The 14,767-nt window shown below is 40.5% G+C and overlaps 1 protein-coding gene across 2 annotated transcripts in view; it reads left to right on the top strand.

Moving 5' to 3' along the window:
* The window catches only part of hwt (SH2 domain-containing adapter heavyweight), a 270,959-nt gene extending 256,812 nt beyond the window's left edge, over nt 1-14,147 (top strand). For both annotated transcript variants that reach the window (XM_073979567.1, XM_073979568.1), the window contains 6 exons: nt 45-816; nt 1,418-4,068; nt 4,125-4,323; nt 13,164-13,347; nt 13,410-13,529; nt 13,654-14,147. In XM_073979567.1, the coding sequence (XP_073835668.1) occupies nt 45-816; nt 1,418-4,068; nt 4,125-4,323; nt 13,164-13,347; nt 13,410-13,529; nt 13,654-13,840 (4,113 nt within the window). In that variant the 3' untranslated portion in view covers nt 13,841-14,147. The remainder of the gene's footprint in view (nt 1-44; nt 817-1,417; nt 4,069-4,124; nt 4,324-13,163; nt 13,348-13,409; nt 13,530-13,653) is intronic.
* The last annotated feature ends 620 nt before the right edge of the window (nt 14,148-14,767 follow it).

Raw genomic sequence — 14,767 nt, 5'->3', positions numbered from 1 at the left:
TTTGGTTGCTGAATTAATTATTTTTCTCTGTTATTTCATTACAGCTAACCTTTGCTGAGCTACAACAACAACAACAACAGCAGCATCAACAACAAACTGAGCCTCAGGTACCACCACCACCGGCTCCCTTATCGACTTTACCCTCCAGAGTCAATGCCCAACTGTTGGCAGCAAATGCCAATCCGAACAGCAACAACAACGAGGGAAATACTTTAGCATCTGCCTCTGTGGCCCATAGTACATTGCCAACCCAGCCAGTTGGGGTCCATGCATCACAGACCACACAAACTTTACAGCAGCAGCAACAACAACAAAATCAGCATCAGAAAAAATCACATACTCAACGTAGCCAGACACAGCAACGTTTACCACATCCGTCGTCAACGGCTGTTGTAATAACTGCCTCCGCAAATAACAATTCTACCCTTAATTGTAGTGCAGCAGTAGGAACAGCAGCAGCAGCAGCAGCAGGAGGAGGAGCAGTTAGTGCATCTGCTGCCCCCTTACCACCACCCTTACCCTCTGGCCTAACCTCTACCATACATAGTCATACTTCGGCCATTAAACAGGCATCCGTCAAACTTATTGAAGGTTATTCCGACCCAAAAGATACTAAACGCCACAAAAAAGTCTATCACAAGAAGGCCAAAAGGAGAGCTCAAACTAAACGTCCTTCCTCACAACAACAATCACAAACGTTACAACAGCAAACTAAACAACAACAACAGCAGCAGCAACAACCGACTGGCAATAATCCGCAAACATTAACAACTCCTCACAGCAAGGAGAAAGATAAACGCAGCAATTACAGCTCAGGTGAGTATGGGGTTAGGAAATGGCCTTTTCTGGCCAACCAAACAAAAACAAGCAACAAAAGAGGAATCAATCAATTGTCCAACCCCTTCCTCCACAAAAATAAAATCCTTCATCATTCGTCTCTCTTGGACTGGTCCTATGACCAGTTGCAAACAATTGGCAATTAGTTACACATGGGATCCACAGATTATTCCTACTTTTTTACACTCCCTTTCTTTGGTTTTTTTGTTATCCTTCTTTGGCTTTTTGCCATCTGGTAGCAGGGTAATGAGAGCCTCATACCAGCCACCTAATTTCCATGTTTGCCCAGTTGAGCTCAATGGCTTTATAAACTCTTTAACAAAGTTTGTTTCAAACCACGTTAATCAACTTTCACTTAACCATTAACAACTGCAGCAAATAAATTACATTTGCCCGGCTGGCTGGCTTTGGGCTTGGAAATTTAATTATTTTTCCTGCTCAACACTTGGGTGTGATGTTTGGCCAAGCATGAAATGGAGTTTTATTTGAATTGAGTTTGCATTATTTAGGCAGGAAAGCAATAAACTAATACCTTTCTCTTTTCCTCTCATTCTTCTTTTCTCATGTATACTGTCAACAGATTCTTCAGCACCGAAATCCTCCGATGATGAAGACGACGACAATCAATCTGTTAAAGTTCCTGACTTGAATTCACCAGATAGCATTTCGGATGATTTGGTAAAGCCACTACCCTCAACAACGAATCGCAGCCCTCGTAAACTAACCACATCTCAATCGGAATACGGCAGCAAACGGAATCCCTCACCCTACTACTATTCCGACCTACTCAAGGCCAAAGATTCTGCAACCACTGGCTCCACCCAAGCCCTAACTGACAAGGAGGCCAAACTAAAAAGTCGTCAATCCACTGTCTCGGAACCACCACCACCCATAAGCCAACTGTATGCCCAACCGGGACAACCTTATCGCAAAAGCACCAGTTTAGATGTACCACCCGAACACACCGAACAGGAGCGTGAGGAACAAGAAGACGAATTTGATATAACTGAACCCACAACAACCACCAATACAGTATTACCGGCTGCCGAAGATTCAGCTAAACGTTACTCCTTTACCGAAGACGGGGTACACATAATACGTTGTGACTCCCCCTCCACCACCACCTCGGAAGAATCCGATTGCAGTGAATGTTTGAAACGACGTGAATGGCATGCTAGAGCCTTAGCTTTGGTACGCAAAACCTGTAACGTCCAACCGTTGATACCGGCAGCCGCAGATTACGGCAACATTTGTCAAGAAGCTTCGGAAGATTTGAATTGTGGCAACTTCCCCGATACGACACCGTCAATGCCACCGCATAGACTGCTAGGACCGGCTGCAGTTTGTGCCTGTGTTGCTCCATCTATTGGCGACGATATAGATGAGTATTTCCGGCCACGCAGCATTTTCTATGTCCATCCTCATGGGGTACATGAGTGTGATGACTGTGCTCCGGACTCCAAGAATCTAAATCACAACAGTTCGCGCAGCATTCTCGACTCGAGTAGTTTGGCCCAATCCGATAACGCCTTGGACGAGGTTAACTCCACGGTAGGTGAACTTGAAGACGACATGTCGGGCCGTAGCAGACAAATCTATGAGACCGCATTTGATTGTAAAATAGCCAAGTCGGATGATGATTTGGATGAAGTGGATCGCATTACCAATCACTCAGTGTTGCTACAGCTCAACAACGGCAATGGGCCACCAGCCACCACCAACAAGCCTGAATCGCGTAACTCTAAGGCCCACAAGAGCCGCCTGGATGGCAAACGGCTAAAAAACTCTAAAAATCAAGCCATCCAAGATCAGGCCTCCAATTCCGGAGGTAATAACAGCGGCAGTGGCTCTCCTCTGACCGTCGGTTCGGCCAATCGCAGCACAGACCAAATATTGGCCTCCAATATTTCCGGCCTTTCCTCAGACTTGAACAATGTCCACATCAGAGAACCTGAAGTGGATCAACAAAACAATCCTACAACGTCCAGCTCGCAGTTGCCTATGCGTGGCTATACACCATCGCCTCCATCCACAGCGCCACTGCCCATGAAGTTTCCCGGCAAACATGAGCGTTTTTTTATGAACAGCATACGAAGTGCACCCAACCTGCCATCATCGAATCCGGCCCATCCACGTTTGCGCGACCTACGTCTTCCACTGCAATCGAATCTGGGGCGTCAGCATCAGGCCACAATATCCTCGCTGGCCACCAGCAATGAGAATAGTCTCAACGATAGTGCTTATGTAAATCCACCATCTTCCATTATACACCAACAACAACAGCAGCAGCAACAACAACAACAACAACAGCAACACAATAACACTCACAGTCACAGTCATCATCATCTATCATCCTCATTGCACCACCAGCAGGGTGGCACGAATAATATTAGCGGTGGCAGCTCTAGATCCCGCAGCCGACCTCGCTCCTTTGTTCTAGAGTCGGGGCGGGTACTGGAGCTGCGCAAAAGCCATGCCTCGTCCTCTTCCCACCATCACCACCACCACCATGTTGGCAATGGCAGTCGCAGGACGCATAATTACTCCTCGACCGAAAGCATAGCAACATCGAGTAGTGGTGGCAGCATGGAATCGTTACGCTCGAGCACGAGCGAAGGCAATCGTAGCACATCCAGTTCAGAGTCAAGGCACTCGACCTCGTTGAGTTCACATAGCTCTGAATCTGGTAGCTCGAGTGTGGCTTTTCCCCTGAGAGCACCCGTGGTAATACATTCCAAATTGCATATCCTTAGTCCCATATCAGACAAATCCTCACAAGAACCGGCCTCAGAATTGTCTGAACAGAATAAGACACAAAATGTAACGCCAGAAGATAATGCAGGGGCCTCCCTGACACAACAGCAGCAGTTGCAGCAGCAACAACAGGCCCAACAGGATAGAGAAAATATGCGACCCACACCTCAGCTACAAATTGATGCCCTCAAGAAACGAAGACCACCGGCCAATAAGACGTTAATGCAACTAACCGATGAAATCTTGGGTTCCGATAGTGGTATCTCTCTGCATTCTCGGGAGGATGGTAAACCGTTAATGGGTTTGCAAAAATTCACCTTGCCCACTTTGAATTTCCCACCCAATGATAAGGGTAACAATACACACAGTGATATAAGTGCCGTGGGTGCCATGAGTAATAGTGTGGGCCTGCCACAGGATTTACGAGATCTTCCATTCGATATGCCAAAACTCAGAAGGAGAAAAACCTTGCAGCAGGTAAGTTTATGATGTGAGAGCAAAAAAAGTATATTGATTATCTTGTTTTGTTTCAGGATGCCTGTACCTCTGGCAGTGCCACCTCTGTGGACTTGGGTGATTTGCCATTTGACATGCCGAAACTGAGAAGACGCCTAAGAGCCAACCAAGCTGAAATAAATAATCTTATGATGCACAGTACTGAATCAAGCGGCATATCGCAGGCTTCCTCCAGTCATTCGATGAGAGATGACAATAAAACTGGCATGAAGTTGGGTGAGTAACAGGACTTGGGCCTCACTTCCAATAAATAAGCTGGATGCTTCAATTGATTATGTTTGATATCGGAAGTTTTTGTAGCTTATCATCACAGAGGATGTTTCAATTGATGCTGAGAAAAAATGATTTTCTAGTTTACATCGCTAGCTATAATCATTTCACTTTATGGCTGGCATTGATTCCATTCCATCCATCCATCGGCACTGTACTGTACAGTAAACACACACAGAAATCGCTCTGTCAATCTAAAATCAATGTAAAAAATAAGACTGATTAAACCAGGACATGTGGTTGCCCACAAATACAACAATTGAAATAGTTTCTATTCATGCTTGCTCAAATCTTTTTCTAATGGAAATATGCTGGCAAATATCCCTCAGAGTTGCCTTTTACATCGTTTTTTTTTTCAATTAACCTCATTCCACATGAACACCTTTCTCATGTATTAAACGGATGATGTATTAGCAGTAATAGTTTTATGTTAGCATGGAATGAGAAACAGCGAACATACTTATGGACGAGCTGAAGGGAATATCAAAAGAAGAACTGAAGACTAGCTAAAAAAGCGAAAGGTTATATTTATAGACAATATGAGGGATTCTCTGTACACGCGTTGAAGGGTGTTGTCATATACGAGCTTAAGGGAACTCTTTTAGATGAGCTGAACATAGATCTTTGAGGGCTTTTCATTGATTAGCGAAATGTAATATTTACAGACGAGACGAGACAACGTTTCAATTCATTCTTTTCAAGACCCCTTCAGAGGATCTTTATTCTATGGAAGATCCCTACAGAGGTTTTATATTCTAGAGAAGATCCCTATATATGACTTATATTCTACAGAACAGCCATACAAAGGACTCATATTCTTTAGAAAACCTTACATACAGTATCGGCCAAAACTAAAGCACCCCCTCAGTACATATTTTTAAAATGAAATTTTTTTTAAGAAAACAAAGTTGTAATTTGTATTTGTATTTTTCGTTTTCTTTATTTATATCCATATTAATAGAAAACACAATCAGAATGTATTCAGAATGTAATAAACAAAAGTTAAAATTCAAAAATCATTTTAGGTCGAAAATGTAATCGGACAAAACTAAAGCACCCCCCTATTTGAAGTATAACAAAAACCATTGAAATCATATTTCGTTGGGCCTCCTCTATTCTGGATGACACAATCACATCTTTTAGACATAAAGGATTCTAAATAATTAATTATTGCAGGCGAAATAATTGATTTTCGGAAAATTTAGCTTAAATCCTCAAAATACTGAAAATCGGAACTTATCGCTATATGGGGGCTATACCCAAACGTGGACCTAGGACAACGATCTTTGGTGGATAGGTTTTGTGACCACTAGGAACCCTAAGTACCAAATTACAGCTAATTTAGTGGGGAAATATGGCTTAAAAATTCAAAATACCGAAGATCGGAAGGTACCGCTATAAGGATGCTATACCAAAACATTACCCGATATTGTTTATATCCATTTAAAAAAGATACTACAGCCTCTTCTGTTCAAATACAAAATCGCTTAAGTTTAAAAATTAGCAAAAGAACGATTCACAAAAGAACGGTAGACGTCGGCTTATTCAGTCGACGACGACCAACAAGCAATATTTAGGATTTAACAGTTGCCCACTTGGTACACGTCTTTTACCATCTGAATACATTAAATTAAATATAGCTTCATCGGAAAATAGCAGTATCCTCCATTTTCTAATCCAATTCACTTTTAGTCGATATTAAAGGTTTCTTGCTGGTCGTCGACTGAATAAGTCGACGTCTACCGTTCTTTTGTGAATCGTTCTTTTTCTAATTTTTAAACTTAAGCGATTTTGTATTTCACCAGAGGAGGCTGTAGTATCATTTTCGGATGGATATGAACAATATCGGGTAATGTTTTGGTATAGCATCGTTATAGCGGTACCTTCCGATCTTCGGAATTTTGAATTTTTAAGCCATATTTCCCCACTAAATTAGCTGTAATTTGGTACTTAGGGTTCCTAGTGGTCACAAAACATATCCACCAAAGATCGTTGTCCTAGGTCCACGTTTGGGTATAGCCCCCATATAGCGATAAGTTCGGATTTTCAGTATTTTGAGGATTTAAGCTAAATTTTCCGAAAATCAATTATTTCGCCTGCAATAATTAATTATTTAGAATCCTTTATGTCTAAAAGATGTGATTGTGTCATCCAGAATAGAGGAGGCCCAACGAAATATTGATTTCAATGGTTTTTGTTATACTTCAAATAGGGGGGTGCTTTAGTTTTGTCCGGTTACATTTACGACCTAAAATGATTTTTGAATTTTAACTTTTGTTTATTACATTCTGAATACATTCTGATTGTGTTTTCTATTAATATGGATATAAATAAAGAAAATGAAAAATACAAATAAAAATTACAACTTTGTTTTCTTAAAAAAATTTTCATTTTAAAAATATGTACTGAGGGGGTGCTTTAGTTTTGGCCGATACTGTAGGTATTATATTTTATAGAAGACCCCTAAAGAGGACTTCAACTCTATCAAAGAATTCTACCTCTTATGTCTAAGAAATAGGGCCATTACTATGTTCTATTCTGTAGGAGACCCTTACAGAAGTTTTCTATTCCGCTTGAGTGGTCTTCAGTTGTATAAAAGAATACAGAGGTCTTATTTTCTATAGATGACCCGTAGAGAGGGTCAATACAAGACCCCTACAACAGTCTTCTGATCTATAATATATTCCTCCAGAGGTTTTATATCCTGTATGAGATACCCAAAAAAGTTGTCTGTTACATAGAAGACCCTTACAGATTTCTTCTATTCTACATTAGATCCCTACAGAGGTCTTCTATACTATAGAAAACCCCTACAGAGGACTTCTATTCTACAGAAGACCCCTTCTTTTCTATATAAGACCCCTACAAAAGTCTTCTATTGTATAGAAGACCACTACAGAATGTTTCTACTCTATAGAGCACCCCAACAGAGGTCTTCTACTCTATAGAGCACCCCTACAGAGGTCTTCTACTCTATATAACACCCCTTCAGAGCTCTTATATTCTATACAAGACCCTTACAGAGGTCTTCTATTCTAGAGAAGACCTCTACAGTGGTCTTCTATTCTATAGAAGACACCTACAGAGCCTTTCGATTCTATAGAAGAACCCTACAGAGGGTTTCTATTCTATAGAAGACACCTATAGAGATCTTCTATTTTATAGAAGACCCCTACATAGGTGTTCTACTTTATAGAAAACCCCTACAGAGGTTTTCTACTCTATAGAAACCCCTACAGAGGTCTTCTATTCTATTGAAGGCACCTACAGATCCTTTCGATTCTATAGAAGACCCCTATAGAGGTCTTCTATTCTGTAGAAGACCCCTACAGAGGTATTCTATTCTATAGAAGACCCCTACAGAGGTCTACTATTCTATAGAATACCCCTACAGAGGTCTTCTATTCTATCGAAGACCCCTACAGAGGTCTTCTCTTCTATAGAAGACCCCTACAGAGGTCTTCTATTCTATAGAAGACCCCTACAGAGGTCATCTATTTTATAAAAGACCCCTACAGAGGTCTTCTATTCTATAGAAGACCCCTACAGAGGTCTTCTATTCTATAGAAGACCCCTACAGAGGTCTTCTATTCTAAAGAAGAGCCCTACAGAGGTCTTCTATTCTATAGAAGAGTACTACAGAAGTCTTCTATTCTACAGAACACCTCTACAGAAGTCGTCTACTCTATAGAACAACTCTACAGAGGCCTTCTATTCTATAGAAGACCCCTACAGAGGTCTTCTATTCTATAGAACACCCCTTCTATTCTATAGAAGACCCCTTCTATTCTATAGAAGACCCCTTCTATTCTATAGAAGACCCCTTCTATTCTATAGAAGACCCCTACAGAGGTCTTCTATTTTATAGAAGACCCCTACAGAAGTCTTCTATTCTACAGAACACCTCTACAGAGGTCTTCTATTCTATAGAAGACCCCTACAGAGGTCTTCTACTCTATAGAACACCTCTACAGAGGTCTTCTATTCTATAGAAGACCACTACAGAGGTCTTCTATTCTGTAGAAGACCTCTACAGAGGTTTTCTATTCCGCAGAAGACCTCTACAGAGGTCTTCTGTTCTATAGAAGACCCCTACAGAGGTCTTCTATTCTACGGAAGACCCCTACAGAGGTCTTCTATTCTATAGAAGACCCCTACAGTGGTCTTCTATTCTATAGAAGACCCCTACAGTGGTCTTCTATTCTATAGAAGACCCCTACAGTGGTCTTCTATTCTAAAGAAGACCCCTACAGAGGTCTTCTATTCTACAGAAAATCCCAACAGAGTTTTTCGATTCTATAGAAGACCTCTGCAGAAGTTTTTTATTCTATAGAAGACCATTTCTTTTCTATAGATGACCTCTAGAGAGGTCTTCTATTCTATAGAAGACTCCTACAGAAGTCTTCTGTTCTATAGAAGACCCCTACAGAGGTTTTATATTCTATAGAAGACTCCTATAGAGGTACTCTCTTCTATAGAAGACCCCTACAGAGGTCTTCTATTCTTTAGAAGACCCCTCTACAGAGGTCTTCTATTCTATAGAAGACCCCTACAGAGGTCTCCTCTTCTATAGAAGACCTCTACAGAGGTTTTCGATTCTATAGAAGACCCCTACAGATGTCTTCTATCGTATAGAAGACCGCTTCTTTTATATAGAAGACACCTACAGCGGTATTCTATTCTATAGAAGACCCCTATAGAAGTCTTCTGTTCTATAGAAGACCCCTACAGAGGTTTTATATTCTATAGAAGACCCCTATAGAGGTACTATCTTCTATAGAAGACCCCTACAGAGGTCTTCTATTCTGTAGAAGACCTCTACATAGGTTTTCTATTCCGCAGAAGACACCTACAGAGGTCTTCTATTCTATAGAAGACCCCTATAGTGGTCTTCTATTCTATAGAAGACCCCTATAGTGGGTATCCTCAGGAGAGGATAACGGGAGTAACGACCCCGCGGACCCTAGTTTTGGCAGGAGTGGAGAGCGTACCAAAATGGTGCAAGTGCTCTGAGAAACCCTGTGTCGGGGCGAGTGATTACCGCCCACAATTATGTATTCCACCGTAGGGGACCGCCTCAAGAGAGGTTTGGAAAGGAGGTGACGACTCCGTGGTTATCCCCAGTCAAACCCTATACATGAAAGAAAATGGAATCCAGCCGAAAGGCATCAAGATCAAGCCAGCACGATCTTGATTATGGCATTACTGGACTACGATTTGGAATTGATGAACCCTGGGCTGACGGCTGTGGTATTCTGGAACCTGAGTATGTCGGGGTGGAACCTTACAGAAATGGCTTTCAGGCTAATGCCACAGCTGCCTCCGTCCCGTTAAAACCTGGCAAGTCTCAAAGTACGTTCAATGCTCGTCCCATTAAGTTGGCAGTGTAGGTTCGGATGTACATTCCCGATTAACACGGATCTGGCTCTGAACGGGAGATCTCATGAGGGTCTTCCGTCAACCCTCGCATGGACCTAGAAATAGGGACCCATGGGATCTTAACGTGACTGCACATTTTGCGAGCGGAGATAGCGGCTTTGAGTTGGGACCACGAAACCTAAAATGAACGAAGAAAACCAAGAAACCAAAAGAACGAACATAGAGGTTGAAGAAACCCGACTGGGAAGATGCTCGGGTCCACGAGTTGAAAATATGGGAGGTGTAGATTCCCCATTAGGAAGAACTTCGGTAATTGTGATGGCGACATCTAACAATGCAGGTGAAGGCATGCCTAAAAATAAATTTTCTGGAAGCGAAAATCTAAAGAGGCTCGGAAGAAAAATAGCCCAGTTGGATGATTTCGTTAAATCGAAAAATAACATCCACAAGGATATTCAGACCATGATGAGAGAGATACAGGCGATATATTTAAAAGTAGCTGACGATCTGAACAAAGAAGCTGACATACTTAAAATGGGTCAGGTAGACAATAAGCAGACCCAAACAGAAGCATGGATTAAACCAAAACAACCAAGTACGCCAACAACACCTGCGTTGAAAAGAGGTCCAAAAACTCAGAGCCCTAAAGAGAATAAGACAAAAAAGAAGAAAGAAGTCCCACCGAAAACTAATGAGCAGGAAATAAAAACAGCGGAAGAAGTGACCAATGAGAACGTGGGAAGATCTGACACCATACACAAGGCACCCTTCTATAGAAGACCCCTACAGAGGTCTTCTATTCTACAGAAAACCCCAATAGAGTTTTTCGATTCTATAGAAGACCTCTGCAGAAGTTTTCTATTCTATAGAAGACCATTTATTTTCTATAGATGACCTGTAAAGAGGTTTTCTATTCTATAGAAGACTCCTACACAAGTCTTCTGTTCTATAGAAGACTCCTACAGAGGTTTTATATTCTATAGAAGACCCCTATAGAGGTACTCTCTTCTATAGAAGACCCCTACAGAGGTCTTCTATTCTATCGAAGACCTCTACAGAGATCTTCTATTCTATAGAAGACCCCTACAGAGCCTTTCGATTCTATTGAAGACCTCTGCAGGGGTCTATAGAAGACCCCTACAGAGGTCTTCTCTTCTATAGAAGACCTCTACAGAGGTTTTCGATTCTATAGAAGACCCTTAGAGAGATTTTCTACACCATAGAACACCCCTACAGAGGTCTTTATTCTATAGAAGACCCCTACAGATGTCTTCTATCGTATAGAAGATTTCTAAAGATTTCTTCTACTCTATAGAAGATCCCCACAGACGTCTTATACTCTATAGAAGACCCCTACAGAGATCTTCTATTCTATAGAAGACCCCTATAGAGGTCTTCTATTCTATAGAAGACCCTACAAAAAGTATCCTAGTATATACAAGACCCCTTACTGCGATGTCGTATTCTATGAAAGACCTATACTGTAGTTTATTGGGTACGCATAAAGTAGTGTTGTGTTCTATAGATTTGATTTCTTCGGTTCTCTGAAAGTCCCCAGAAATTGGTGTTTATTCTATAAATGACTTATGTTCTTTATAAGGACACTACAATGCTATTTTTTTATACCCTCCACCATAGTATGGTATATAAGCGTACCTCCCGATTTGAGGTATTTTGAGAAATTTAGCTACAATTTTCACCCGAACTAGCTGTAAATTAACATTTGAGGTTCTCAGTGGTCACCAAACTTCTTCACCGAACATCGCCAATATAGGTCCATGTTTTGGTATAGCCCCATATAACGGTACCTCCCGATTTTCGGTATTTTGAGAATTTAAGCTACAATTTTCACCCGAACTAGGTGTAAACTGGCATTTAAGGTTCTCAGTAGCCATTAAAATTCTCCACCGAACATCGCCAACATAGGTCCATGGTTTAGTATAGCCCCCATATAACGGTACCTCCCGATTTTCGGTATTTTGTGAATTTTAGCTACAATTTTCATCCGAACTAGCTGTAAATTTAGATTTGAGGTTCTCAGTGGTCATCAAACATCTCCACCGAACATCGCCAACATAGGTCCATGGTTTGGTATAGCCCCCATATAACGGTACCCCCGATTTTCGGTATTTTGAGAATTTTAGCTACAATTTTCACCCGAACTAGCTGTAAATTGACATTTGAGGTTATCTGTGGTCATCAAACTTCTCCACCAAACATCGTCAACACAGATCCATGGTTTGGTATAGCCCCCATATAACGATACCTCCCGATTTTCGGTATTTTGAGAATGTTGGCTAAAATTTTCACCCGAACTAGCTGTAAATTGACATTTGAGGTTCTTAGTGGTCATCAAACTTCTCCACCAAACATCGTCAACATAGGTCCATGTTTTGGTATAGCCCCCATATAACGGTACCTCCCGATTTTCGGAATTTGGAGAATTTTAGGTACAATTTTAACCCGAACTAGCTATAAATTGACATTTGAGGTTCTCAGTGGTCATCAAACTTCTCCACCGAACATCGTCAATATAGGTCCATGGTTTGGTATAGCCCCCATATAACGATACCTCCCGATTTTCGGTATTTTGAGAATTTTAGCTACAATATTCACCCGAACTAGCTGTAAATTGATATTTGAGGTTCTCAGTGGGCATCAAACTTCTCCACTAAACATCGTCAACATAGGTCCATGGTTTGGTAAAGCCCCCATATAACGATACCTCCCGATTTTCGATATTTTGAGAATTTTAGCAACAATTTTTAATCGAACTAACTATAATTTGACATTTTCACATTTTCAGTGATCACGAAACTTCTTCACTAAAATTCGTCAACATAGGTCCATCTTTTCTTATAGCTCTTATATAACGGTACCTCCCGATTTTCGGCATTTTGAGGGTCTACATTATTTGATGGAACTACCCTCAATTTAATTTGACTTTTGAGGTTCTCTGCAGTTACAAAACTTTTCCAACAAAAATTATAAAGATAGGTTGACACTTTGATATAGTCCCGTAGGTAGTACCATTCACCTGGCTGAACACATATTTTTAGATTAGATTTGATAATTAAGACAATTGGTGTATCTATCCATGGTCGAAACTTTTTTCCTCCTAAAATTGTGAAAGGACACTAATTATTCCATTTTAATTACGACTATTTTACGGTGGAGGGTATAAAAAGTTCGGCCCGGCCGAACTTAACGACTTTTTACTTGTTTCTTTTAAAAAATCCAACAGAGGGCTCCCTTGCAAATGCCTTCTACTCTGTAGAAGACTCCTACCAAGGAATTCCTTTTACGAAGAAGATTTTTGAGCATTTAGAGAATCATTTAAAGTGATTTAAACTAATTAGAATATTATCAATAATATTTGTTGTGTTAATTTTCCATCTCCTTTTCAGATTCTGCCATATTCCGTCAAAATCTAACCCTAAATCTTAATGAACCACGTCAGTCCAACAATAAATTTGGCAGCTTAGATTTACGTGGCCTGAGCAATAACAAAGAACTCAACTTAAATTTAAATCAAGGATTTGCCACTGCTGTTGATCTAATTGATGTCTCCATACCGCTGGAAAGGCAGGGGTAAGTAAAGTGGAAGATTTTATGTAACAACCAAAACTTATATCTTGTTCTTATCTATGCAGATGGTATCACGGTGCCATAACACGAATTGAAGCTGAAACTACATTGCGGCCCTTGGCAGAGGGTAGTTTTCTGGTGCGCAATTGTGAATCTACCAAACAGGATTATTCATTGTCATTGAAGTAAGTCAAGACATCAACAATCTCCGAAAGCTTTTCGGCCTCACATACATTGCTGTGGGGCCTAGAGGAAGCTTTTGACAACTTGATGTTATGTTAATAACCTTCTTTTATTTGCCATTTCCAGAGGAGCCAAGGGCTTTATGCACATGCGTATACAACGCAACGAGTGCGGTCAATATATTTTGGGCCAATTCAGTCGACCATTTGAGACGGTACCGGATATGATAAGGCATTTCTGTTTGAATCGTTTACCCGTCCGTGGAGCTGAACATATGTGCTTAATAGAGCCTGTCATTGCCCAATTACTTTAATAAGGATAATACACCAAAACCCCCATAACAACAAGAACATCAAAAATGTCAGCCATTTTATAAAAAACAACAAACAAATTCCACACATAATCCCAAGAAACACGTTTCAAACAGAAATCTTCCAAAAGAAATTAACAAAAAAAAAACACAAAACGACTCTTTTCAAGAGCCAATGATGATGATAATAACAATAACAACATTCATATACTATACTTTAAAGCACTACCCCCCATACTTAATGTTAGAAACACTTAAGGATGAAATTTTTTTAGTTGAAATCCACACTCACACAGACAATATAAGAAAAGGTATTTAAATTTTAATTTGAAATTAAATGAAAGATTAATGAAGCAGTAACTCACTTGCATTCTCTTTCGCCTGTTCACTCACTACAACAATAACAACTACTTACTAAAACTACAACACTGAAAATAATTAACGAAAACTTTTTAATGCAGCAGCTCTCAACGTTAGATGTGAAATTACATTTATGAAAACAAAAATTATCCTTAGAGATGACGGATTTTTGGTAGAGAAGAGAGTGTTTTGAAGTTAGAGAAGAAAGAGATTGAAAATATTTACCAAGAAATTAGAAGATATTGCTTAACATAAAACAATGACAGGAACACTTTAACCTTCGGAGAATACATTTGGGGTAAAAAGCATGTTTACTTGCGAAAAAAGGTCGAGCATGTAGGCTCCAACCATGATGCACCATTTCTATGGAGCTAAAATGCGTCTGCTAGCGATTATTTCGAATTTCCTAGAGTTCTCCCAGATAGCGGTGGACCTACTTAAGGCCTATCTCACGGTCGGGAGCATATCATGGTCGCAGCGGTGCAGAATACCAAGCTCAACAGCAACTTGCAGCGTTTTTACGTTTACAATGTACTGAGAAAGTATCGCACCAAAAGTGGAGGTAGATTT

The sequence above is a fragment of the Musca autumnalis genome, unplaced genomic scaffold, assembly GCF_047663935.1.
Source record: "Musca autumnalis isolate F117 unplaced genomic scaffold, ASM4766393v1 scaffold_3, whole genome shotgun sequence".
Lineage (NCBI taxonomy): Eukaryota > Metazoa > Arthropoda > Insecta > Diptera > Muscidae > Musca > Musca autumnalis.
The sequence above is the reverse complement of the archived record's forward strand: the minus strand, read 5'-3'. Positions and strand labels throughout refer to the sequence as shown.